The sequence below is a fragment of the Rhinoraja longicauda genome, chromosome 27, assembly GCF_053455715.1.
Source record: "Rhinoraja longicauda isolate Sanriku21f chromosome 27, sRhiLon1.1, whole genome shotgun sequence".
Taxonomy (NCBI): domain Eukaryota; kingdom Metazoa; phylum Chordata; class Chondrichthyes; order Rajiformes; family Arhynchobatidae; genus Rhinoraja; species Rhinoraja longicauda.
The window spans coordinates 6,364,270-6,390,875 of NC_135979.1; the positions used below are offsets into that span (position 1 = coordinate 6,364,270).

The 26,606-nt window shown below is 48.2% G+C and overlaps 2 protein-coding genes across 2 annotated transcripts in view; one reads left to right on the plus strand and one right to left on the minus strand.

Annotated features, from left to right (window-relative positions):
* nkain1 (sodium/potassium transporting ATPase interacting 1) overlaps positions 1–15,387 on the minus strand; it is a 333,240-nt gene extending 317,853 nt beyond the window's left edge. The window contains exon 1 of the mRNA XM_078423076.1: positions 15,193–15,387. Within this exon, the coding sequence (XP_078279202.1) occupies positions 15,193–15,246 (54 nt within the window). The 5' untranslated portion in view covers positions 15,247–15,387. The remainder of the gene's footprint in view (positions 1–15,192) is intronic.
* LOC144606740 (uncharacterized) overlaps positions 15,170–26,606 on the plus strand; it is a 37,632-nt gene continuing 26,195 nt past the window's right edge. Inside the window, exon 1 of the mRNA XM_078423077.1 lies at positions 15,170–15,273. The gene's annotated coding sequence lies outside the window, so the exon portion shown is untranslated. The remainder of the gene's footprint in view (positions 15,274–26,606) is intronic.

Sequence of the window (26,606 nt, forward strand, 5' to 3'; positions counted from 1 at the left end):
CCTGGGTATGGAACAGGTTGCAGAGGGCAGCTAATGAAAGAGAGGTTGCTGGTGCGGGCTACAACTGTTGTTTTGATTCCTTGCTGCACTGGCCTGGAGGCATCAATGTAGATCCTGAAATACAGAAGATTGTTCTTTCCCAACGGCTCAGAAATGCTTGAACTAACCGCCGCCGCCTGCCAGCAGGACATCTAAATTTAAACACCATCAATATCTATGGCTCAGCACAGAATTGTGCAGTTCAGACTGCCAGCGACACTGCTCTAGGCAGAGGGACCACTTCCACGAACCAGTTCGACGATAGATTACAGGAGTTGAATGACAACGTACGGCCAACTGCGTGCACAGGATTTGTGCGACTCAGCCCAGACCATCACACCAGCCAACCTCCCTCCCTCCCTCCCTCCCACCCACCCACACCTCACGCTGCCTCGGCAAGGCCAGCACCATCACCAAGGACCAGTCTCACCCCGGTCACTCCCTCTTCTCCCCTCTCCCATCGAAGTACAGAAGTGTGAATTCCCACACCTCCAGATTCAGGGACGGTTTCTTCCCGGCTGTTGTCAGGCAACTGAACCATCCTACCACCAGCTGGAGAGCTGGCGGTCCTGGCCTCCCATCTACCTCATTGAAGACCCTCGGACTATCCTTGATCTGAATTTGCTGGAGTTGATCTTGCACGAAACGTTATTCCCTTCATCCTGTATCTGTACACTGTGGACAGCTTGATTGCAATCATGTACAGTCTTTTCTTTGACTGGATAGCACGCAACAAAAAAGATTTTCACTGTACCTCGGCACACGTGACAGTAAACCAAACAAAAACCATTAGAGAGCTAACTGGCGGCCTATATAATCACTCAATTTCTTTGTCCCTCTTTTGGTTTTGCCTCTGTGCTGCAAGAGCAGGGAATTAACACTCAGGGTGGTGGATGGGGCAACATCTAGTGACCTGCCTTGCCCAGGATGGTGTCCGGCTTCTCAAGCATAGTTGCAGCTGCATTCACCCAGCTCAGTGTCGTCCACATTCGCAATCCACTGCGGCACGGTGGCGCAGCGGCAGAGTTGCTGCCTTACACCACTTGCAGCACCAGAGACCCGTGTTCGATCCAGACTAGGGGGGTGCTGTCCGTACAGAGTTTGTTTGTTCTCCCTGTGACAGCGTGGGGTGTTCTCCGAGATCTTCGGTTCTCCTCCCACACTCCAAAGACGTACAGGTTTGTAGGTTCATTGGCTTGGGTTTGTATTTGGTTTGGGCTACTGATTTTGGATGATCAGCCATGACCATATTGAATGGAGGTGCTGGCTCGAGGGGACAAATGGTCGACTCCTGCACCTATTTTCTATGTTTCTATGTATACTTGATATAAGTGTCATTTATCCCTAGTGTGTGTAGGATAGTGTTAATGTGTGGGCATCACTGGTCGGACTCGGTGGGCCAAAGGGCACGTTTCCATGCTGTATCTCTGAACTAAACTAAACTAAACTCCCCTGAAACGTGCATCGGAGATGAAAAGATCTAGTTCCGTTTCTAGTTGACCCTGGGAATGTTAATGGTGCTAAGGTTAGGGGTTAGACTGTTCTTGTTGGAAAAGGAACAGATTTCTTGTTCTTTGTTGGAAAGAGTTATCTCCTGGGACTTCCTTGCTGCAAATGTTACTTGCCACTGCTTACAGTAGTCCAGACTTGAATGGTGTCCGGGTCTTGTGGAGTGTGGACAAGGGTAGCTAGAACACTTCAAAGACTGACAGGTTTGCAGTCTAATTGGCACGGTAAAATTGTAAATTGTCCCTAGTATTTAGGATAGTGCTAGTGGACAGAGCTATCACTGGTCAGCACGGACTCGGTGGGCTGATGGCCGTTTCCATGCTGTATTTCCAAACTAAACTAACCATCAACAAACACATATGGGTGGCACAGCTCGTAGAGCTGCTGCCTCACAGCGCCGGAGTCCAGAGTTCGATCCTGACCGTGGGCGCTGTCTGTGTGGAGTTTGCATGTCCTCCATTTGACTGCGTGGGTTTCTCCAGGTGCTCCTGTTTCCTCACACATTCTAAAGACGTGCAGGATTTCCTGGACTTCCCACTCATCACTTTAATTTCATGTATCTTGCTGTGTTTTATGACTGTTGGCAGACCAATTTCCCTCCTGGGATAATTGAAGTTCTATCGTATCGTTTGTTGGTTAATTGGTCTCCGTAAATTGGCCGTATTGTGTAGGGAGTGGATGAGAAAATGGAATCACGTAGAACTAGTTTGAACGGGTGAGTGATGGCCAGCGTGGACTGAATGGGCCAAATGGCCTGCTTCAAAATGCTGCATCTCCAAACGTTATTGGTGAATAGGTTTAGTTAAGTTGTGTTGAGCTTTTGTTGCGCGCTAACCAGTCAGCGGAAAGGCGATACATGATTACAATCAAGCCATCCACAGGGTACAGATACATGCTAAAGGGAATGACGTTTAGTGCAAGATAATGTCCAGTAAAGTCCAATTAAAGATAGTCTGAGGGCCTCCAGTGAGGTAGATGGTAGCTTAGGACTGCACTCGAGTTCTTGGTCGGATGATGCTCATTTGTACCATTGATGAATCCTTGTTGATGTGTGGGAGCAGATCAATTGGGCAGTGATTAGCCAGATCGGATTTGGCCGGCTTCTTGTAAACAGGATGCACCTGGGTAACTTTACACATTATCAGGAAGGTGAAAACATGGAAACATGGACCCCTGCCACCCCAACAACGGACTGTTCCAGCTACTACGGTCAGGCAAATGCTTCCGCTGTCATGCTGTGAAAACAGAGAGGATGAGACGGAGTTTCTTCCCACAGGCCACCAGGACTGTTAACTCTCATATCACCAGGGACTAATTTAATTTACTGTATTAATTTATTTTTTGTGTTCAAAAAAATAATTCTATTCTGTTTTGTAGTTTAGCACAATCCGCAGGATTCATTTCACTGCGCATCTTGTATATGTATGTGACAAATAAACTTGACTTGACTTGACTTACTGACCATCCCTAATCAGGCTGGACAGGTTGGTGACGAGCAGCTTTCTCCAACTTCCAGAGACACTTTGTTCAAAAATGTACTTGCACAACGGTGCTGAATGGGGCGATCCAAAATGTGCACTCACCAGACGCTAAAGGTCAGCCATGTAGTTTGAAGATTCCCTTGATAGACACAAAAAGCTGGAGTAACTCAGCAGGACAGGCAGCATCTCTGGAGAGAAGGAATGGGCGACATTTTGGATGGTGACCCTACTTTGCCCTTGCAAGGGCAACACATCCACTGCACATCCACATCTACTTCCTCCACGGATGCTGCCTGGCGCCCCGATCCTAATCTCAGAATTTGTTGAAATATGGACAATCGTATTACTCCATAATCTATTTCAGAACAAATAACTGAAAAAGGGTACTGACCCAAAACATTGCCTCCAACGTTGTCAACCTCCGGCGGCACGGTAGCGCAGCAGTAGAGTTGCTGCTTTACAGCGAATGCAGCGTCGGAGACTCAGGTTCGATCCTGACTACGGGTGCTGCACTGTAAGGAGTTTGTACGTTCTCCCCGTGACCTGCGTGGGTTTTCTCCGAGATCTTCGGTTTCCTCCCACACTCCAAAGACGTACAGGTATGTAGGTTAATTGGCTGGGTAAATGTAAAAATTGTCCCTAGTGGGTGTAGGATAGTGTTAATGTACGGGGATCACTGGGCGGCACGGACTTGGAGAGCCGAAAAGGCCTGTTTCCGGCTGTATATATATGATATGATATGATATGCCGCCTGACCCGCTGAGTTCCTCCAGCCCTGTGTGTTTTCTCCAGCTCTTAATCAGCCTGACGGAATCAAGGGATGTGGGGAGAAAGCAGGAACTGATTTTGGATGATCAGCCATGATCATATTGAATGGCGGTCGGTGCTGGCTCAAAGGGCCGAACGGCCTAGCCCTGTACCTATTTTCTATGTTTCTATGTTTTGCTTCAGATTCCAGCATCCGCAAGTTCTTGTGTCTGCAGATAACGATCCGTCTTTGCTTCAATGGTGAATTCTTCAGCTCCCTGAATTGCAAACAGCTGAGGTGACCGTGTCACATCATTCCGTGGTCACACAACGAAAGCTCACGCAAACAAGATTCGAAGCAACTTATGAGGGGCAGAAACACAGAGTGTGGAATTAACCAGGCTGCCATCAGACAGGCAGAGTCAGTGCTATCCGTGTGTGGCGGAGGTGTCACAGATCAATGACTCCCACTGCCATTAATTGATACTGCAAGCAGGGTATGACTGGCCTCCAAACACCAAAGGATTTCAGCCAAGTGATTCGGAAAGCTGGCCCCCTCCCGTACTTACTTGCTTCGACTGAAATAAAGATTCCCTCTGCGAAAACTTAATTGGCCTTGGTTTCGGGGAGCAATGTTCACCTCCGGAGCGGGGTACTGACACAGGGTGGTATCACTCAACCAATGGATAGAGAAAATTAAAAAATCACCTTGGGTAGCTAAAATGCGCAGCAAATCTTTTGTGTCTCTGAAATAGTTGAAGCAGGAATCTGCAGAGAAGGAGGCAGTCAGCGGAGTTTGTTGCACATCAGAAACAGCTATCCAAGTCCCTTTGACATGTCATTATTTTTGACCTGCATCCTAAGAGTGAATATAACTGTTCCACCTTAATGCCGTGCTGGCCATGGAATGAATGCGTGGCGTTATAGTCAGAGCACTCATCAAAGAAACAGATCCGAAACAATTGGAAATTAAGCATTCTTAATTGGGCCCATCAGTTTAAGTCTCTAAAGAAATGACAAGATGAAACAGTATCAGTATCAGAAACATTTTGATGTACTTTGTGTGAAGATACGGCCTTGTAACTGTTACAAGGCCGATACAATGAATACCAAGTGACTGCAAAAATCTTCTTAAGATTCTTAGCATCTTACCACAAGAAACTGAAATCAAGATCGCATCAATTAATCTTGCTCTAGGCATGTGCATCCCATAACTGAAGGGGAAATAAGACACTGGATTATTTCACACCACACATGGCAATTGAAGATTTTCCCAATGAAAATGGTTTTAAAATATTTTTTTGTTTCATTTCGTTTATTGTCATGCATACCGAAGTGCAGTGAAAAGCTTTTATTGTTGCGTGCTACCCAGTCGAAAAGACTACTGCATGATTACAATCAAGCTGTCCACGGTGTGCATATACAGGATAAAGGGAATAACGTTTTGTTATTGATAACTACATTTAATAACTAACCAATAATTATTAATAACTAACAATTCATAACTAATTCAGTTAATAATGTTTGGTGCAAGATAAACTCCAGTAAAGTCCGATTAAAGATAGTCCAATATAAGACATTAGCTGCAAATGCTGGTACAAATCGAAGGTATTTATTCACAAAATGCTGGAGTAACTCAGCAGGTCAGGCAGCATCTCAGGAGAGAAGGAATGGGTGTCCTAATGAGGTGGGTCAGACCGCTCTCTAGTTGGTGATAGGATGGTCTAGTTGCCTGATAACAGCTGGGAAGAAACTGTCCCTGAATCTGGAGGCGTGCATTTTCAAACTTCTGCACCTCTTGCCTGATGGGATTAAGGGAGTTCTATGTTTTCCAGGGACCACAAATGAATGAGTAAATATTCATTTATATAGTGTCTTCTCCATTCTCAGAAGGTTACAAAGCTGATGAATTACTTAGTGTAGAGCTGTTAATCCTGTTGTTTTGAATACATTATGATGCCACAAACAGTAATGAGTCAAAATGACTAATTAATTCATCTTTGCCAATGTTGGTTGAGAGGTGAACTGAATGTTTTTCATCTAAAAGAGTCCCGTGGGGATTTATTTGAAACTTCCACCTACATATGTTTCAAGGTCACATTTGAAAGAATGCCAAAAACGACCAGTGACGCAATGAACAAACTGCTTAGAGAATGTGATCAGTTCCCAAAGTGTGGTAAAGATCCAAGATCTCCTGAGCCAATTAAGGAGAAATGACATGCAAAACCTCTCTAAAACCTCTGCCAAAGAGTGAAAAAAGCATAACCATGAAATAGGACCTAGCCAAAGCCTGGCTTAATTTTGTTTAGTTTAGAGATACAGCGTGGAAACAGGCCCATCGGCCCACCAAGTCCGCACCGATCAGTGATCCCCGCACACTAACACTATCCTACACACACTCGGGACAATTTACAATTATACCAAGCCAATTAGACGACAAACCTGTACGTCTTTGGAGTGTGGGAGGAAACCGGAGCACCCGGAGAAAACCCACGCAGGTCACGAGGAGAATGTAAAAACACGGTACAGGCAAGCACCCGTAGTCAGGATCGAACCCGGGTCTCAGCTGTTGCAAGGCAGCAACCCTAATGCTGTGCCACCCTGGATGGTGTTCACTGACTAGTGATGGAATGGCGGAGTAGACTTGATGGGCCAAATGGCCGAATTCTGCTCTGAGCACTTATGAATGATAACTCGGTCTTCAACGCCATAATAGGTTCATCTGTCAACCTCTGGAGCTTGGCCTTTGGGGGCCTCTATCTGCAACTGGCTTCTGGACTTCTTGACCTGCTGACCTCAGTGGGTTGGAAATGGTCATCACATTTCCTCCCCCTCAATCCTCAACACTCGTGCTCCTCTGGGCTGTGTGCTCAGTCCCCCGGTCAACTCCCCGCACACACACGAGGGTGTGACCAAGTTCAATGCCATCTCCATCTTTAAGTTCACCAATGGTGTCCATCGGATCTACAGCAATGAGACAAAGCATGGGAAGAGATCTTCGCCTAGTGTCATGGTGTCAGGATAGTAACCTTGTCCATAACAACAACTGCCAGAGGAGGTCGTTGACACAGGGACTATGGCAATGTTTCGGAAACAATTGGACAGGTACATGGATAGGACAAGTTAAGCAGGATATTGGCCTCACACAGACAGGTGGGATAGTGTAGATGGGACTCGTTGGTCGGTGTGGGCAAGTTAGGCCAAAGGGCCTGTTTCCACACTCTGTGACTCTATCAACAAGCTGAAAGAGTCGGTTGTTGACCTATGGAGGCGAGGGGGTGAACGCAACCCTGCCTTCATCAAAGGACCTACTCAAGATGGACGACAGCTTCACGTTGGTGCACAGCCCTATCCCCAGCAACCTGGTCCTTTCATATTGAAGTGGTGCTTTCATCTCAGCCTCGTGCGGCAACTGCTCTGGTCTACTCTGGACTCTCCTCAGCCCACCGAGAGTGCCACGCTGTCCGTGGGGAGAGGGGAGGGCCAAAGATGCCCTGGTTGGGCTGCTCCTGGGCCTGGCCAAGCTGGCCATCCGCGAGTCACAGTGCCAGGCGGAAGAAGAGGGCGCCTCCCGAGCCGGCTGCCTGCCCCTTTTTCGGGGTTACGTCCGCGCCCGGGTGGTACTAGAGAGGGAACACGCGCTGTCCACGGGCACCCTGGGAGATTTCAGGGACCGCTGGGCACCGCGGGGGGTGGAATGCATCCTTGATAAAGAGGGAAGAAGATTGGACTTTATTGCCTTCCACCGCAGTGAGGAATGTGGGGAATCCGCTGTGGTGGATGTTTATGTTAACTTTTATGTAGTTGTGTGCCTTGTTGCTTTTTGTTAGCGTGGCTGTATGGTAATTCGAGTTTCACTGTAACATAAAGGACCTTTGAACCTTTTATAAGGATGGGGAAAGAGTTCTTTTTAGAACATTTGTTTTACGTGTACTATGGTGGTGGGTTTTGTTTTTAATTATTTAGTATTGTAAATAGTAATGTAAATATTTGAATAAATCTATTTTTGGTTTAAAAATAAAGAATGGTGAACACGGATCAGTCCATCACAGGCTCGTCACTTCCACCCAGTTCACCTTCACCGTACATTGCATCAGGAGGGCTGGGCGTACCCACTGGATGCCTGCTGCCCTGGCCACTCTCTTCACTCACTTCTACCAGGCTTAAGAACAGCTTCTCCTCCACTGCCACCCGACCCATGAACCAATCACCCCTTTCACAACCCATTCCCAGAGCTTCCGCCAACCACTCTTAGCCTTGGCTCCACCTCATTTCATTATTCCAATGTGAGACAGTCATAGAGCCTGACTGCTTGGAACAGGCCCTTCGGCCCAGCTTGCCCACACCGGCCAACATGTCCCATCTACGCTAGCCCCACCTACCTGCATTTGGCCCATAACCCTCTAAACCCGTCCTTTCCACGCACCTGTCTAAATGCTTATTAAACATTGCGATAGTCCCTGCCTCAACTACCTCCTCTGGCAGCTCATTCCATACATCCATCACCCTGTGTGTGAAAACATTACCCCTCGGTTTCTTATTAAATCTTTCCTCCCTCACTGTAAACCTATGTCCTCTGGTTCGCGATTCCCCAACTCTGGGCGTGAGACTGGGCGTCTACCCGATCTATTCCTCTCACGATTTTATACACCTCTGTAAGATCACCCCTCATCCTCCTGCGCTCCAAGGAATAGAGTCCAACTCAAATATTTTTTGTGCTCTACTCAGACTTTGCTCCACAATCTCACACCATTTCGCTGTTTTGCACTCCCTGTTGGATTTATTGTTGTATTTATCATCACACCATCACTGTTTATGCTGTGAGCTTCATGTGAACTGGCAACCCCATGGCATCCTAGTGTACATGACAATAAACTACGCTGATCTGGTCCTGACTACAGTTAATAAACATCAAAACGCATGAGATTTGCAAGTCAAGGGTCTCCCACAAATATTCCACTCCGATTACGAGATCTCAGAACAATCTCAATTAAATTAAATTAAAGTCTATGATATTTCTACATGTGTTTGCCCCAAATCACTGCAATTATGGTGCAAATTAATGGCGTACACTCATTAAGCAAATTACTTTTCAAATTGCATGAATTTATACATTATGCAGACTGTTCAGCTTGCCACAGTAGTTAATGAAGAATTGAACTATAAAACAGTACCCGTTCTCCACCTCCCTTGCCCTCAGTAACATCACAACATTGAGTGGTGCAATATTCAATTCAATGTTTCATTTGTTCCACTGTTTATGAGTTTAGTTTATTGTCACATGTACCGAGGTGCAGTGAAAAGCTTCTGTTGCGTGCTAACCAGTCAGCGGAAAGACAATACGTGATTACAATCGAGCCGTCCACAGTGTGCAGATACAGGATAAAGGGAGGAACATGAATAATGTTTAGTGCAAGATAAAGTCCAGTAAAGTCTGATTAAAGGTAGTACAAAGGGGTCACCAATTAGGTAAATAGTAGCTCAGGATTGCTCCCTAGTTGTTGGTAGGATAGTTCAGTTAGAAACATAGAAACATAGAAAATAGGTGCAGGAGTAGGCCATTCGGCCCTTCGAGCCTGCACCCCCATTCAATATGATCATGGCTGATCATCCAACTCAGTATCCCATACCTGCCTTCTCTCCATACCCCCTGATCCCTTTAGCCACAAGGGCCACATCTAACTCCCTCTTAAATATAGCCAATGGACTGGCCTCAACTACCTTCTGTGGCAGAGAATTCCACAGATTCACCACTCTCTGTGTGAAAAAAAAATGTTCTCATCTCGGTCCTAAAAGACTTCCCCCTTATCCTTAAACTGTTAAGTTGCCTGATTACAGCTGGGAAGAAACTGTCCCTGAATCTGGAGGTGTGCTTTTTCACACTCCTGTACCTCCTGTCTGTTGGGAGAGGGGAGAAGAGGGAGTGGGCAGGGTGCGATTCGTCCTTGATCATGCAGGTGGCCGTGTTGAGCTAGGGTGATATGTAAATTGAGTCAATGAAAGGGAGGTTGGTTGGTTGGTGTGCTGGTCTAGGCTGCATTCGCAATTGTCTGCAGTTCCTCGTGGTCTTGGACGGAGATATTCCCAAACCGTGTTGTAACGCACCACGATAAGATGCTTTCTACATCCCGATAAAATGCTTTTATTTGCTCAGTAGATAATGCCGGACAAGAATGACTTTTGGTGACGGCGAAAACATCTCGTGACTGGAAAAGCATTTGGGAAGCGTGAAAGTTATTTTTTATGCAACGAAGGGCCGTTCCAGCGCAGAGAAAAGCAAACATGCTGCTCAGATGTCGAGTGAACCAAATCAATGCAACTGAAGGCTCTAATGAACCACGATGGAAAGGTAGAGGAGATGACCTAAAGAAACAAACATTGCAACAGGAGGAGTAAGAAAATAACTGCAGATGCTGATAACTGCAAATCGAAGGTATTTATTCACAAAATGCTGGAGTAACTCAGCAGGTCTCGACCCGAAACATCACCCATTCCTTCTCTCCTGAGATGCTGCCTGACCTGCTGAGTCACTCCAGCATTTTGTGAATAATTCCAACAGGAGGAGATCACTTGGGCAAGCCCTTTTCAGCATCTGCAGTCCTTTGCTGCTCAGCTCAAAGTTCTGTTCTGCCATCCATTAAGATCTGTTCGCATTGATTTTGCGCTCTCTAATTCCTTCCCTCGTGTATACAGCCAGGCTGACCTACTGCCCGAACAGATTTAAGAGGGGGGGGGGGGGGGGGGGGAGACTCCCAAGCATTTCGCATCTATTTGTAGAGTCATAGTCACAGAGTGATACAGTTTGGAAACAGACCCATCGGCCCAACTTGCCCACACCGGCCAACATGTCCCAGCTAAACAAGTCCCACCTGCCTGCGTTTGGTCCATATCCCTTCAAAGCTGTCCTATCCATGCACCTGTCTAACTGCTTCTGAAACATTGGGATTGTCCCTGCCGCAACTACCTCCTCTGGCAGCTCGTTCCATACGCCCGCCACCCTTTGCGTGGGAAGAGTTACCCCTCGGATTCCTATTGAATCTTTTCCCCTCCACCTGAAGCCTATGTCCTCTGGTCCGCGATTCAACTACTCTGGGCAAGAGACTCCATGCTTCCTTGTAAGCAGGAATTGATGGGAGCAGACCTTTGCAGGAGGTTGTTCAGAGGTGCAAAAGTTGCAGATGCACGGCAGGGAAGAAGATACGTGGAAATGTTCACAAGGAACGTGCCACATGCCCATTGGAGATGATGGATGACTGGAGCTTGGGGGAAGAACAAATAATGGAAACTCAGTGGGGCATGAAAAAAAGAAGGGAGAAAGCCAGCAACTTTGACAAAGGAACACGGAGTGCCTTCACATCGAGAACACTTCTATAGAAGCTATTTTGATATCATCGCCTGATCAACCATCATCTGATCAATGAATTTTAAAATTTTACAATCCCTATTCCCCACCTTTTATTAAAACTTCCTGAAATCAAAAGATCTTAATTTTGGACTTTACACAATAAAAAAAAAGATACGCTTAAGATAGACACAAAGGGCTGGAGTATCTCTGGAGAACAGGCAGAGGTGAAGTTTCAGGTCAAGACCCTACTTTAGATAGGCTTAGCATACCAGGTCATTTGGTGCTTCTTATAAGATTTAAGAACAAAACATGTCTTTCCCTTTCAAAGTCTGACTTGAAGTTTCCAATATTTTTCCAATAGTTTCTGTTATTTTTTGATTGAATTTTCTTTGGTTAAACATGGAAAATAGGTGCAGGAGGAGGCCATTTGGCCCTTCGAGCCAGCACCACCATTCATTGTGATCATGGCTGATCATCCACAATCAATACCCCGTGCCTGCCTTCTCCCCATATCCCTTGATTCCGCTAGCCCCTAGAGATCTATCTAACTCATTTAAATTCATCCAGTGAATTGGCCTCCACTGCCTTCAGTGGCAGAGAATCGCACAGATTCACAACTCTCTGATTCTAGAGTTCTAAGTTTGCTGCACATTACTTTTCTGATTCACTTACATTGGAACCGACTGGCTCCTTAACCCTGGATGTATTGATCAAAGGACATGGATTTTTACATTTTGACTCTCTCACTTTAAAGCTATGCCCTCTCGTCTTTGACATGTCCACTCCAGGAATGCCAGGTTCATGATATTGTGAAGAATGTGCAAAGGGGACAAATTAACGTGACCTACTTGAGAAACATTACAAGTACATTTCTATACCAAAAACACTTTGAACTTCAACGCACAATTATCAAATGTCCCTCGAGTAACCACCACGATTTGCCGTGCCTTGTGACCACAAAGAAGCCCAGTTTTTGATGAATCCACAAAGCCAGCTCTTAATACATTTCTTTCAAAAAAATTCCCCATTAAAAATTCATAAAATAATCAGATACGAATTATTTTTGACATCTGCACAGAACTGTAGAGACTTTTTCCCCCTTTTATAATTGCCCTCACAATTTTACTTCAGCTCAGAAATATCACTTAGATTCAGAGAGCCATACAACATGGAAACAGGCCCTTCAGCCCAACTCGCCCACACCGACCGACATGTCCCATCTACACTAGTCTCACCTATCTGGGTTTGGCCCATATACCTCTAAACCTACCCCATCCATGTGCCTGTCTAAATGTTTCTTAAGCTTTGTGATAGTCCCTGCCTCAACTACCTCCTCCGGCAGCTCGTTCCACACACCCACCACCCTTTGTGTAAAAAAAGTTACCCTTCGGGTTCCTATTAAATCTCCCCCCCCCCCCCCTCACAAACCCGTGCCCTCTGGCTCTCGATTCCCCTGCTCTGGGCAAAAGACTCTGTGCATCTACCCGATCTATTCCTCACAACTGTTCTGTGACTACACTGGCCAGCCTGTAGGATGTGGCATAACAAACAGGTTGTTCAAAAGGGGCACTAAAGATCCAGGCACACTCCCAAGTAATACCCACAACCCACACTTGCCTTCAAAAGCACCAACAACGTTTGACAGGGAAATAAGTGCAAAGGGAGAAAGCCTTGAACCAGAGTCAGCTTTGGAGGAGCTGTCTGAGAGGGAGGCGAGATAGAAAGGGAGAGGAAAGCGGAGTCTAATAGGTCTTGGCTGCTGAAGTTATGGGGTCACTGGTGGTGCAGAGATTAATCGGGAGGATGTGTGAGCAGATGGTGTGAGAAGACAACTCTTAAGAGGGATGTAGAGGCCAGAGAAGATGACAGATGTAGGGAGGAGGAGGCAGGAGAATGGGGTTGTCCTATCTGAGACATATGCCAATAAAACCCTCCTGGCTCTCTCTTAACACTTGAGAGTGAAAGAGAGATCAGCCATGATTGAATGGCGGAGTAGATTTGATGGGCCGATTGGCCTAATTCTGCTCCCATCACGTGTGATACAGAAACAGAAAATAGGTGCAGGAGTAGGCCATTCGGCCCTTCGAGCCAGCACCACCATTCAATATGATCATGGATGATCATCCAAAATCAGTACCCTGTTCCTGCTTTCTCCCCCCATATCCCTTGATTGTTAGCCTCAAGCACTAAATCTCACTCTCTCTTGAAAACATCCAGTGAATTGACCTCCACTGCCTTTTGTGGCAGAGAATTCCACAACAAGAATTTCAAAACAAGACACCAAATCGCTTGTAAATAGTTAAATCGTTCATCTACATTTAAGCAATAGGTCAAAATACCCAAACCAAGTAATCGAGATATTAAAAGACTTTGCAGTTATATTCTTTTACGTTAACCTATCGAGCAGCTTGGAGTAAACTAGCGTTGAATGGCATTCTGGAAATTAACGCTAGAAGTGTTTGGTACATCCCGAACCTGGTGGATCCGAGTTAAACCGATTAAATACTTGTTTTCCAGTTCCCAGATCTCCATTCTTGTAACCTGTAAGCATCGCCCAGTTACATTCTGTCTCGACTCGAGGATCTCTCTTTCACGACGAGCAATATGCACTCTGTGTTTCAACACCTGCTGTGCGGTTACGGTTTCAAGAGTTGCTCGAATGATTTAGTACGAGACACAGATTTAATACGGCTGCACACCAATGTAAAATAAAAACCCCGGACGCATAAAACGTACACAAAATGAAACAAAATCTGTCTGGCGGTGGGCGGGAGAGAGAGACAGAGAGAGAGAGGCAGAGAGAGAGAGGCAGAGAGAGAGAGGCAGAGAGAGAGAGGCAGAGAGAGAGAGGCAGAGAGAGAGAGGCAGAGAGAGAGAGGCAGAGAGAGAGAGGCAGAGAGAGAGAGGCAGAGAGAGAGAGGCAGAGAGAGAGAGGCAGAGAGAGAGAGGCAGAGGGAGAGAGAGAGGCAGAGAGAGACAGAGAGAGAGGCAGAGAGAGAGACGGAGAGACGGAGGGAGAGAGACAGAGGGAGAGAGACAGAGGGAGAGAGACAGGGAGAGAGACAGAGAGAGAGAGAGAGAGAGAGAGAGAGAGAGAGAGAGAGAGAGAGAGAGAGAGAGAGAGAGAGAGAGAGAGAGAGAGAGAGAGAGAGAGAGACAGAGAGGGAGAGAGACCGAGGGAGAGACAGAGGGAGAGACAGCCTTTTGTACAAGAAACGTGTACATTCTGTAATTGTAAAAGTGTAAACCTCAATCTTCAGGTTCGAACGCATTAATATATTCCCCGAGTAATGAAAAGCGACCGCTATCTGAGCTGGCGAGCTGCCTGTGAGATAACTGTAACAGCGAGCGTGGATTCATTCGCATCTTTGGTAGCATTTACAGTGAGTGGAATGTCTGAATTTCCTCTGGTCTTTCTAGGTCGCTCACTTACCCCCCGACAACACTGACAACAGGCACTTACATGTGCAGAGTGCGAATACACACACAAGCAACATTGCTCTTCAATTTTTTTTTAAAAGAGAAAGTCTTGTTGAGATAATGGGGAATAGCAGTCAGGCTGATCGAGAGATGGGGTTAAGCCGGGTTGAAACACCACCCCGAGGTCTGGAAAGTCTCTGGAAATGTCCGTGTTCTTGCCACTAGGACAATAAGCCGATATCCACAGCGTTTGTTCCCCCACCCAAACAAACAAACAAACAAACACGAGGCAAATCCACTTGGTACTAAATCAGAAAGTGTCAAATAAAAATGCAGGAAATCACACACACACACACACACACACACACACACACACACACACACAGACACACACACACACACACACACACACACACACACACACAGACAGACACACACACACACACACACACACAGACAGACACACACACACACACACACACACACAGACAGACACACACACACACACACACACACACACACACACACAGACACACACACACACACACACACACACACACTCAGACACAGACACACACACACACACACAGACACACACACACACACACACACACACAGACACACACACACACACACACACACACAACTCACCAACTGCAGGGTGCAGATAACGATCAGCGTGCATCGCCCGTTGCACCTCCCCATGGTCCGGTCCGGTCCGAGCCGAGTCGGGTCAGTGATGAACCTGCTGGTTGGGGCTTCAGTGGAAAGTGCCGAGGCTCGCCTCTCCTCTCCTCTCCTCTCCTCTCCTCTCCTCTCCTCTCCTCTCCTCTCCTCTCCTCTCCTCTCCTCTCCTCTCCTCTCCTCTCCTCTCCTTCACTCACGCCCGGCGCTCCCGCCTCTGGCCAACATACTCCGGCGAGCCGCTTACACACAACCCCCCCCCCCCCCCCCACCACCACCACCACCACCCACCCCCCTACACACACAGTCCTGGCAACCTCGCTCAGTCCTCGTCTGCCGCCCACCGCCGGGGCGAGCGGGTCATCGCCGCACAACACAACACCGCACCTCACCGGTGTCAAGAGAAGCCTCACACCCTCCTGCCCATCTCTCTGTCTCTCTCCTCGTCCTCTCTCTCTCTCTCTCTCTCTCTCTCTCTCTCTCTCTCTCTCTCTCTCTCTCTCTCTCCCTTTCCTCCTCTCTCTCCCCTCCTCCCTCTCTCCTCTCTCTTCCCCCTCCTCTCTCCTCTCTCTCCTTCCCTCCTCTCTCTCTCTCTCCTCTCTCCCTATCTCTCCCTCCTCCCCTCTCTCCCTATCCTCTCCCCCTCTCTCTCTCTCCTCTCTCCCTCCTCTCTCTCCCCTCTTCTCTCTCCCCCCCCCCCCTCCCCCTCTTCTCTTCCCTCCCTCCCCCTCTCCCTTCCCCCCCCTCTCTCTCTCTGTCTCTCCCAGTCCGGTGTGCACGGGTTGCCGGCCGGGCTGTGAGCGGGTGTAGATGCACTGATTCTCTGAGCGGCCGCCGCTCAAACCCCAGCGACAGCGGCTCCGCAGTCAAAGATCAAACCACGGGGCCGGGCCGGGGTGGGGCGGGAGTGGTCGCTGGGGGGGGGGGGAGTGTGTGGGGGGGTGTATGGGGGGGGGGGGGTGTGGGGTGGTGTATGGGGGGGGGTGTGTGGAGAGGGGGGTGATGTGAGCACAGCCGCGAGTGGTCTCTTACACGAGTGTGGTGTGGTATATGGGGGGGGATGTATGATGATGAGGGGGGGTGGGGTGGTGTATGGGTGGGGGTATGATGGAGGGGGGGTATGGGGGGTGGGGCGTATGGGGGGTGGTGTATGGGTGGGGGTATGATGGAGGGGGGGTATGGGGGGTGGGGCGTATGGGGGGGGTGGTGTATGGGTGGGGGTATGATGGAGGGGGGTATGAGGGGTGGGGCGTATGGGGGGGTGGTGTATGGGTGGGGGTATGATGGAGGGGGGGGTGTATGATGGAGGGGGGGGTGCGAGCACAGCCGCGAGTGGTCTCTTACACGGGTGTGTCTGTGTCTGACCCCATTTGCCGCTCGCTGCCGCCTCGGGCTTTGTGTGAGTCCACTAACTGCCCTTATCGTAACATGCGTCGTATGTGACAGTAACTTGCGTTGTATGTGCCCAGTAACACGCGTCGTGTGTGCCCAGTAACATACGTTATATGTGCCCAGTAACATGCCTTGATGTGCCCAGTAACATGCGTCGTGTGTGCCCAGTAACATGCGTTGTATGTGCCCAGTAACATGCGTCGTATGTGCCCAGTAACATGCGTCGTATGTGCCCAGTAACATGCGTTGTATGTGCCCAGTAACCTGCGTTGTATGTGCCCAGTAACACGTGTTACACTTTCTAGTAACATGTGCTGCAAGTACCTGGTAACAGGCGGGATGGGGATGGGGATGGGGGGAATGGGGATGGGGGGGGGTGGGGGGTGGGGATGGGGGGGATGGGGATGGGGGGAATGGGGATGGGGGGGTGGGGATGGGGGGGATGGGGATGGGGGGGGCGGGGGGGGATGGGGTGGGGTGTGATCCCCTCTGTTCCTGGGTGGTTCCAGTTGCCAAACGGGTGACGATGTCACCAGTCAACAGTTACCTCTCTGGGCTCCACATTTCCGTGATCAGTAGTGGCGGCTCTAGTTTGTTCTGCACTTTTTCATACCTCTAGTTCCCCCCTCCCCTGACTCAGTCTGAAGAAGGGTCTCGACCCGAAACATCACCTGTTCCTTTTCTCCAGAGACACGCGTCGTACGCGCCCAGTAAGAGGGGTTGTAACGCAGCGGTAGAGTTGCTGCTTTACAGCGAATGCAGCGTCGGAGACTCAGGTTCGATCCTGACTACGGGTGCTGCACTGTAAGGAGTTTGTACGTTCTCCCCGTGACCTGCGTGGGTTTTCTCCGAGATCTTCGGTTTCCTCCCACACTCCAAAGACGTACAGGTATGTAGGTTAATTGGCTGGGTAAATGTAAAAATTGTCCCTAGTGGGTGTAGGATAGTGTTAATGTGCGGGGATCGCTGGGCGGCACGGACTTGGAGGGCCGAAAAGGCCTGTTTCCGGCTGTATATATATGATGATATGATATGACCAGGTAACAGGCAGGAATGTGGACGAGGTCAGTACCTGTAATGCTTCGTGCAAAATAAAGCCTTTCGCCAAAACCTGAACCTAATTGTACGTGGCCAGTGATAATAGGGCCTGTCCCACTTAGGCGATTTTAAGGCGACTGCCGGCGACCTGGGTGTCGCCGAACGATCGCCGGGGTGTCGCGGGCATGATCGTGAGGAGTCTTCCAAAGGTCGTAGTGGATCGTAGTGGATCTCGGCGCGTCGCCGAGAAATCAAACGGTTTGAAATCTCTCGGCGACAGCTGGCTTGTCGCCAGGCATCGTAGCTTATTGCCTGCTGCCCCCATGTTTGAGAGGTTCTCTTAAGATACATTTAGAAGCACATAATATTAAAATAAGTAAAGTCATTTCAAAATACCATAAAATGCTTGTGTTTAACCAATTTATTTACCGTCAGGACATTTGACAGGTAGATTGGAGGCGACAGTTTGACGGTCAGGTAAGCGTGGGAATATTCGCGATGTTTATGGCCATCAGCCATTACATTTAAAGTGGGCTCCCAACCCAGATCTGCAACCCAGAAACCAGATATGCATCTCCCGTACATTTTCAAAGAATGCCCACATACTTTTCACAAAAATCCACTGAACCACTATTTTAAAAAAATTAAATACAGCTATTAGTAAACTGGAAGTAAATCCAATTTATGCCTTGTTACAGTGAAGCTTGGTTTTTAAGTAACCCATACAAGGTGTTATAGTTCAAATCTCTCAAGTACTTACCGACTTGTCAGTGATTTCAGCGAAAACCAGGACGCCGGAGAATCATTGACAGCGTGGGAATTTTCGTGATGTTTCAGAAGACGCTGTAATCTCGACCTGACCCGGCATTGTCGTGGTCATTGTCGTCGGGTAAAAGAAAAGTTCGGCGATCTGCTACGACTTTGACAGTCGCCAAAAAGATCGCCTAAGTGGGACAGGTCCTTTTAACACGGGTTGTGTGTGCCCAGTAACATGTGTTGTGTGTGCCCAGTAACGTATGTTGTGTGTGCCCAGTAACATGTGTTGTGTGTGCCCAGTAACGTATGTTGTGTGTGCCCAGTAACGTATGTTGTGTGTGCCTAGTAACATGTGTTGTGTGCCCAGTAAAACATGTGTTCTGTGTGCCTAGTAACATGTGTTGTGTGTGCCCAGTAACATGTGTTGTGTGTACCCAGTAACACGTGTGATGTGTGCCCAGTAACATGTGTTCTGTGTGCCTAGTAACATGTGTTGTGTGCCCAGTAAAACATGTGTTCTGTGTGCCTAGTAACATGTGTTGTGTGTGCCCAGTAACATGTGTTGTGTGTACCCAGTAACACTGTGCCGTGTGTGCCCAGTAATATGTGTTGTGTGTGCCCAGTAACGTGTGTTATGTGTGCCCAGTAACATGTGTTGTGTGTACCCAGTAACATGTGCTCTGTGTGCCCAGTAACATGTGTTGTGTGTGCCCAGTAACATGTGCTCTGTGTGCCCAGTTACATGTGTTGTGTGTGCCCAGTAACATGTGTTGTGTGTGCCCAGTAACATGTGTTGTGTGTGCCCAGTAACATGTGTTGTGTGTGCCCAGTAACATGTGTTGTGTGTGCCCAGTAACATGTGTTGTGTGTGCCCAGTTACATGTGTTGTGTGTGCCCAGTTACACGTGTTGTGTGTGCCCAGTAACATGTGTTGTGTGTGCCCAGTTACATGTGTTGTGTGTGCCCAGTTACATGTGTTGTGTGTGCCCAGTAACATGTGTTGTGTGTGCCCAGTTACATGTGTTATGTGTGCCCAGTAACATGTGTTGTGTGTACCCAGTAACATGTGCTCTGTGTGCCCAGTAACATGTGTTGTGTGTGCCCAGTAACATGTGCTCTGTGTGCCCAGTTACATGTGTTGTGTGTGCCCAGTAACATGTGTTGTGTGTGCCCAGTAACATGTGTTGTGTGTGCCCAGTAACATGTGTTGTGTGTGCCCAGTAACATGTGTTGTGTGTGCCCAGTAACATGTGTTGTGTGTGCCCAGTTACATGTGTTGTGTGTGCCCAGTTACACGTGTTGTGTGTGCCCAGTTACATGTGTTGTGTGTGCCCAGTTACATGTGTTGTGTGTGCCCAGTAACATGTGTTGTGTGTGCCCAGTTACATGTGTTGTGTGTGCCCAGTTACATGTGTTGTGTGTGCCCAGTTACATGTGTTGTGTGTGCCCAGTTACATGTGTTGTGTGTGCCCAGTTACATGTGTTGTGTGTGCCCAGTAACATGTGTTGTGTGTGCCCAGTTACATGTGTTGTGTGTGCCCAGTTACATGTGTTGTGTGTGCCCAGTTACATGTGTTGTGTGTGCCCAGTAACACGTGTTGTGTGTGCCCAGTTACATGTGTTGTGTGTGCCCAGTAACACGTGTTGTGTGTGCCCAGTTACATGTGTTGTGTGTGCCCAGTAACACGTGTTGTGTGTGCCCAGTTACATGTGTTGTGTGTGCCCAGTTACATGTGTTGTGTGTGCCCAGTAACATGTGTTGTGTGTGCCCAGCGCCGAGCCCGTGTTCAACTGTTTCACCTGTGAGTCATCCAACCTCCTCTACTTGGATAGGCCATTTAGAACAGAGATGAGGGAAAACTTTTTTAGTCAGAGAGTTGTGAATCTGTGGAATTCTCTGCCTCAGAGGGCAGTGGAGGCCAATTCTCTGAATACATTCAAGAGAGAGCTAGATAGAGCTCTTAAGGATAGCGGAGTCAGGGGGTATGGGGAGAAGGCAGGAACGGGGTACCGATTGAGAATGATCAGCCATGATCACATTGAATGGCGGTGCTGGCTCGAAGGGCCGAATTGCCTACTCCTGCACCTATTGTCTAGTCTATTGTCTACTTCCAACATCTCTGCTCAAATTAGACTTTCCCCACGACATTTCCAATACTCACTCACACTTATTTCCGATCCACCACCCATCTTGATTTGCCAACGGTGTCTGTGTTACCCTTCACCTTCCTGCATTGGGATGACCACTTAATTCAACCGCAACCACAACGGTGGGCATCTTTCTGGGCAGATTTTAATTGCAATTGGGAAACGGGAGCCCCTTAGCAAGACATGTCGGGGTCGCGGTCAGATTCCTGGCGGATTCCCGCTACAGTAACGACTGACATCCAGCGTTTCCTGTAGGAAGCGCTGGGGAAAGAGAGGACGGCAATGAACTTTACCAAGTGTCGTTGCAACTATAAAGACGTCTCTGTTGTGCTGATCGTCCGCTCATCCTCGATTTATTTTTGCAAAGGTAGACATTTACTTCCTCCGCGTTTAGACACCAGCAAAAAAAGTCTAAGCACAACTGTTGGCAGAACCTGAAAACTAAAAGGGTGTAAGTTCTCAGGCGGTGTAAGAAAATAACTGCAGATGCTGGTACAAATCGAAGGTATTTATTCACAAAGTGCTGGAGTAACTCAGCAGGTCAGGCAGCATCTCAGGAGAGAAGGAATGGGCGACGATTCGGGTCGAGACCCTTCTTCAGACTGAAGAAGGGTCTCGACCCGAAACGTCGCCCATTCCTTCTCTCCTGAGATGCCCATTCCTTCTCTCCTGAGATGCTGCCTGACCTGCTGAGTTACTCCAGCATTTTGTGAATAAGTTCTCAGGCGGTATCGTGGCGGGAGAGGGGAGCAGACAAAATGTCCAGTTCCATCCCTCCGAGCAGAAACGCTCACCCTGTTACTGTCTAAGAAGGGTCCCGACCCGAAACGCCGCCTATCCATGTTCTCCAGTGACATGCTAAAAGAAGGAACTGCAGGTGCTGGTTTATGTCAAAGATAGATACAAAGCGCTGGAGTAACTCAGCGGGACGGGCAACATCTCTGGGGTCTGAAGAAGGTTCCCGATCCGAAACGTCGCCCATCTTTTTTGTTCTCCAGAGATGCTACCCGGCCCGCTGGGTTACTCCAGCACTTTGTGTCTCTTCTCTGGAGATGGTCTTTGACCCGCTGAGTTACTCCGGCATGCTGTGTCTTTATTGTTTTAATTGAGATGGTTTGTTAAGTTACTCCAGCACTTCGTGTATTTTGTGGTATAAACTAGCATCGGCAGTTCCTTGTACCTTCATAAGTTGTAGGAGCAGAATGAGGCCGCTCTGCCCATCGAGTCTACTCCGCCATTCAATCATGGCTGACCTGTCTTTCCCTCTCAACCCCATTCTCCTGCCTTCTCCCCCAAAACCCTCTACTATCTTCTGCGCCATTCATTCTATGTTGTGTGGAAACGAGTGGTACGGCCATATATTGTCACCAACGACTGAGATGGAGTCTTACAGCGTGGAAACAGGCCCTTCGGCCCAACTTGCCCACACCGACTAATATGTCCCATCTTTCTAAGTTTGCCCCGTGTCCCTCCAAACCTCAGGCAATCAGTGAAGCGCATACCTCCAAGCTCATCAGGAAGGCAGGAGAGAAGTGAGTACGTGGACTGGCTGATCAATTAAATTGGCCTGTGACTGGTATAAACAAGGCTTGCACAAGGGGTCCAGTCCTGTGAAAAAAGTGCGAGTCTTTGGCTGCGAGTCTTTGACGAGAAGGTTACACTTGTTTTTGAGCCTGATTTGATTTTAGACAGTAAAGTAATGGCGGACAAGTTGGTGCAGTGTGTTTCCTGCAGGATGTGGGAAGGTCGGGACACCGCTGGAGCTTCTGGGAGCTACACCTGCAAGAACTGTGTCCAGGTGCAGCTCCTGAATGGACGTGTGGTGGAGTTGGAAAAGCAGCTGGATGACCTCAGGGCCATCCGGGAATGAGAGAGTTTCCTGGACAGGATCTACTGTGAGGCTGTCACGCCAAGGGTCCAGGTCGAGCGAAGGTGGGAGACCATTTCAGGGGGGGAGCGAACGTGGACTACAGGAGACCCCAATGGCTGTGCCTATTGTAAACAGGCACACCCTCTTGGGAGCTGTCGGGGCAGAAGACGCTTCCAGTCTGAGCGGCGGACGTGTTGGCAGATCCAACCCAGGCAAGGAAACTCAACCGGGGAGACCGAAGTCGGGAAGTGCCATAGTAGTGGGTGACTCCATTGTCCGAGGTACGGACAGTAGATTCTGTGGCGGCAGGCGGGATTTGAGGATGGTCTGTTGCCTCCCTGGTGCCAGGGTTCAAGACATCACGGATCGGCTTCAGAACATCCTAGCGAGGGAAGGCAATCAACTGGAAGTAGTTGTGCATGTGGGCACAAACGAAGTCAGGAGGAAGAGGAAGGAGATACTGCAACGTGAGTTTAGAGAGTTAGGAAGAAGAGTGAGAAGTAGGACATCGAGGGTGGTTATCTCTGGACTGCTACCTGTACCTCATGCTGGTGAGGGCAGGAACAGAGAGATCGGGGATATGAATGTATGGCTGAGGGGCTGGTGCAGGGAGCAGGGATTTAGATTTCTAGACCACTGGGATCTCTTCTGGGGTACGGGTGACCTGTACAAAAGGGATGGGTTACACCTTAACAGCAGGGGGACCAACATTCGGGCAGGCAGGTTTGCTAGTGCTACAAGTGTGGCTTTAAACTAAGTAGTGGGGGGGGGGGAGGGGTTGACAAATTGGGAATATGGAGATGGAGTTAAAGAGGAAGCAAATACAGGTGAAATTGCAAAGGACTCTCGAATGAATGGGAAGGGAAGTTCTAGATGGGATAAGAAAGTAAGGTCAGGGCCAATTGTGACCGGTGTGAGAGGGGAGGTGAATACCGAAGTTAAAGTGTTGTATTTAAATGCGCGAAGTATAAAAAATAAAGTGGATGAGCTTGAGGCTCAGTTAGAAATTGGCAAGTATGATGTTGTGGGAATCACTGAGACATGGCTACAAGAGGACCAGGGCTGGGAACTGAGTATTCAGGGGTACACAACGTATAGAAAAGACAGACAGGTGGGCAGAGAGGGTGGGGTTGCTCTGTTGGTGAGGAATGATATTCACTCCCTTGCAAGGGGTGACATAGAATCAGGAGATGTAGGATCAGTATGGATAGAAATGAGAAATTGTAAGGGTATAAAGACCCTAATGGGAGTTATCTACAGGCCCCCCAAACAGTAGCCTCGACATAGGGTACAAGTTGAATCAAGAGCTAAAATTGGCATGTCGCAAATGTAATGCCACGGTGGTTATGGGAGATTTCAACATTCAAAATCAGGTTGGTAATGGACCCCAGGAAAGAGAGTTTGTGGAGTGCCTCCAAGATGGATTCTTAGAACAGCTTGTACTGGAGCCTACCAGGGAGAAGGCAATTCTGGATTTAGTGTTGTGTAATGAACCTGATCTGATAAGGGGACTCAAGGTAAAAGAGCCATTAGGAGGCAGTGATCATAATATGATATGGTTTTACTCTACAAATTGAGAGGGAGAGGGGAAAATCGGAAGTGTCAGTATTACAGTATAGCAAAGGGGATTACAGAGGCATGAGGCAGGAGCTGGCCAGATTTGACTGGAAGGAGGCCCTAGCAGGGAAGATGGTGGAATAGCAATGGCAGGTATTCCTGGGAACAATGCAGAAGTTGCAGAATCAATTTATCCCAAAGAGGAGGAAAGATTCTAAGGGGAGTAAGAGGCACCCGTGGCTGACAAGGGAAGTCAAGGACAGCATAAAAATAAAAGAGCAGAAGTACAACAAAGCAAAGAAGAGTGGGAAGCCAGAGGATTAGGACTCTTTTAAAGAGCAACAGAAGATGACTAAGAAGGCAATACGGGGAGTAAAGATGAGGTAAGAGGGTAAACTAGCCAATAATATGAAGGAGGATAGTAAAAGCTTTTTTAAGTATTTGAAGAGGAAAAAAATAATCAAGGCAAATGTGGGGAATAGTCAAGACAGAAGCAGGGGGATTTATTATGGGGAACAAGGAAATGGCAGACGTGTTGAACCAGTACTTTAGATCTGTCTTCACTAAGGAAGATACAAACAATCTCCCAGATGTTCTAGTGGCCAGAGATCCTAGGGTGATGGAGGAACTGAAGGAAATCCACATTAGGCAGGAAATGGTGTTGGGTAGGCTGATGGGACCGAAGGCAGATAAATCCCCAGGGCCTGATGGTCTGCATCCCAGGAGGTGGCTTAAGGAGGTGGCTCTCGAAATTGTGGACGCATTGGTAATCTTTTTCCAATGTTCTATAGATTCGGGATCAGTTCCTGTGGATTGGAGGTTAGCTAATGTTATCCCACTTTTTAAGAAAGGAGGGAGAGAGAAAATGGGAAATTATAGACCAGTTAGTCTGACATCAGTGGTGGGGAAGATGCTGGAGTACTGTGTACAGTTTTGGTCCCCAAATTTGAAGGATATTCTTGCTATTGAAGGCGTGCAGCGTAGGTTTACTAGGTTAATTCCCGTAATGGCGGGACTGTCGTATGTTGAAAGACTGGAGCGACTAGGCTTGTATACACTGGAATTTAGAAGGATGAGAGGGGATCTTATCGAAACATATAAGATTATTAAGGGTATAAGAAAATAACTGCAGATGCTGGTACAAATCGATTTATTCACAAAATGCTGGAGTAACTCAGCAGGTCAGGCAGCATCTCGGGAGAGAAGGAATGGGTGACGTTTCGGGTCGAGACCCTTCTTCAGACTGATGTCGGGGGTGGGACAAAGGAGATTATTAAGGGGTTGGACACGTTAGAGGCAGGAAACATGTTCCCAATGTTGGGGGAGTCCAGAACAAGGGGCCACAGTTTAAGAATAAGGGGTAGGCCATTGAGAATGGAGATGAGGAAAAACTTTTTCAGTCAGAGTTGTAAATCTGTGGAATTCTCTGCCTCTGAAGGCTGTGGAGGCCAATTCTCTGAATGCATTCAAGAGAGAGCTAGATAGAGCTCTTAAGGATAGCGGAGTCAGGGGAGAAGGCAGGAACGGGGTACTGATTGAGAATGATCAGCCATGATCACATTGAATGGTGGCGCTGATTCGAATGGCCTACTCCTGCGCCTATTGCCTATTGCCTATTGCCATTTTTCTTAAACGTTGCAAGAGTACCTGCCTCAATTTCCACCTGAGGCAGCTCGTTCCACACACCGGCCAACATGTCCCATCTACACTAGTCCCACCTGCCAGCATTTGGCCCGTGTCACTCTAAACCTGTCCTATCCGTTTACTAGTGATCTGTGCATCTTCAAGACGTTTGGCCCGCTCAAATGTTAATGTGCCGGTTAGATTTTTTTTATTTTTAGAGGGGTGAGCGATGGAATCTCTCGAACAAGGTTAAGTGACTCTAAGACACCACCCATCCCACAATGGTTTGAGATACTCGTGGCTCCTGCAGCTTCAGAGGGCTCGTTGTAAGAAACATTCCACCGTGAATTCTCTACCTTTGTCGCGGAGGTTCCAGAACTCCAACTTGCGACTCTGGGCAAGAAGCTTTCAGTCCGAATTTAAACGTCTGAACAAATAAAAAGGCAGACGTGGGAAGACAGACAGACAAAGAAAGAAAGAAGGAATGGCCCCGCCGGCCGAGCGGACTTGATCGAAGGTCCATCCATCTCCAATGTCTATATGGTGCGGAGTCTTATTTGTGGTCACTGCTAGTTTCTCGCTCAACGTGCTGTACCACGACCTGTTTGCCGGTGGGCCGCGGGGCCATGCCAGCCCCAAGCGTTTGCTGGGATCCATCCACCAGCCCGTTAGAAACGGGACCGTGCTCAGGGATGTCAGTATGGAGATCGTCAGCCCCCCTACGTTCAACCTCCACCGCCCGTTCACTGCGCTGTTGCCCGCCAAGCAAGCGCTGGAAGTCCATATGGAAGTAAGTATCAACCTTATCCAAGAGGTGCAACGGTTTTAAATGTTCTACAGGGGAGAGGGCAGGAACGGGGTGTTGATTGAGAATGATCAGCCACGATCACATTGAATGGCGGTGCTGGCTCGAAGGGCCGAATGGCCTCCTCCTGCACCTATTGTCTATTGATTCTGAAATTGGGGAAAGTGGATTCAGTGGCTATTTTTAAGGCGG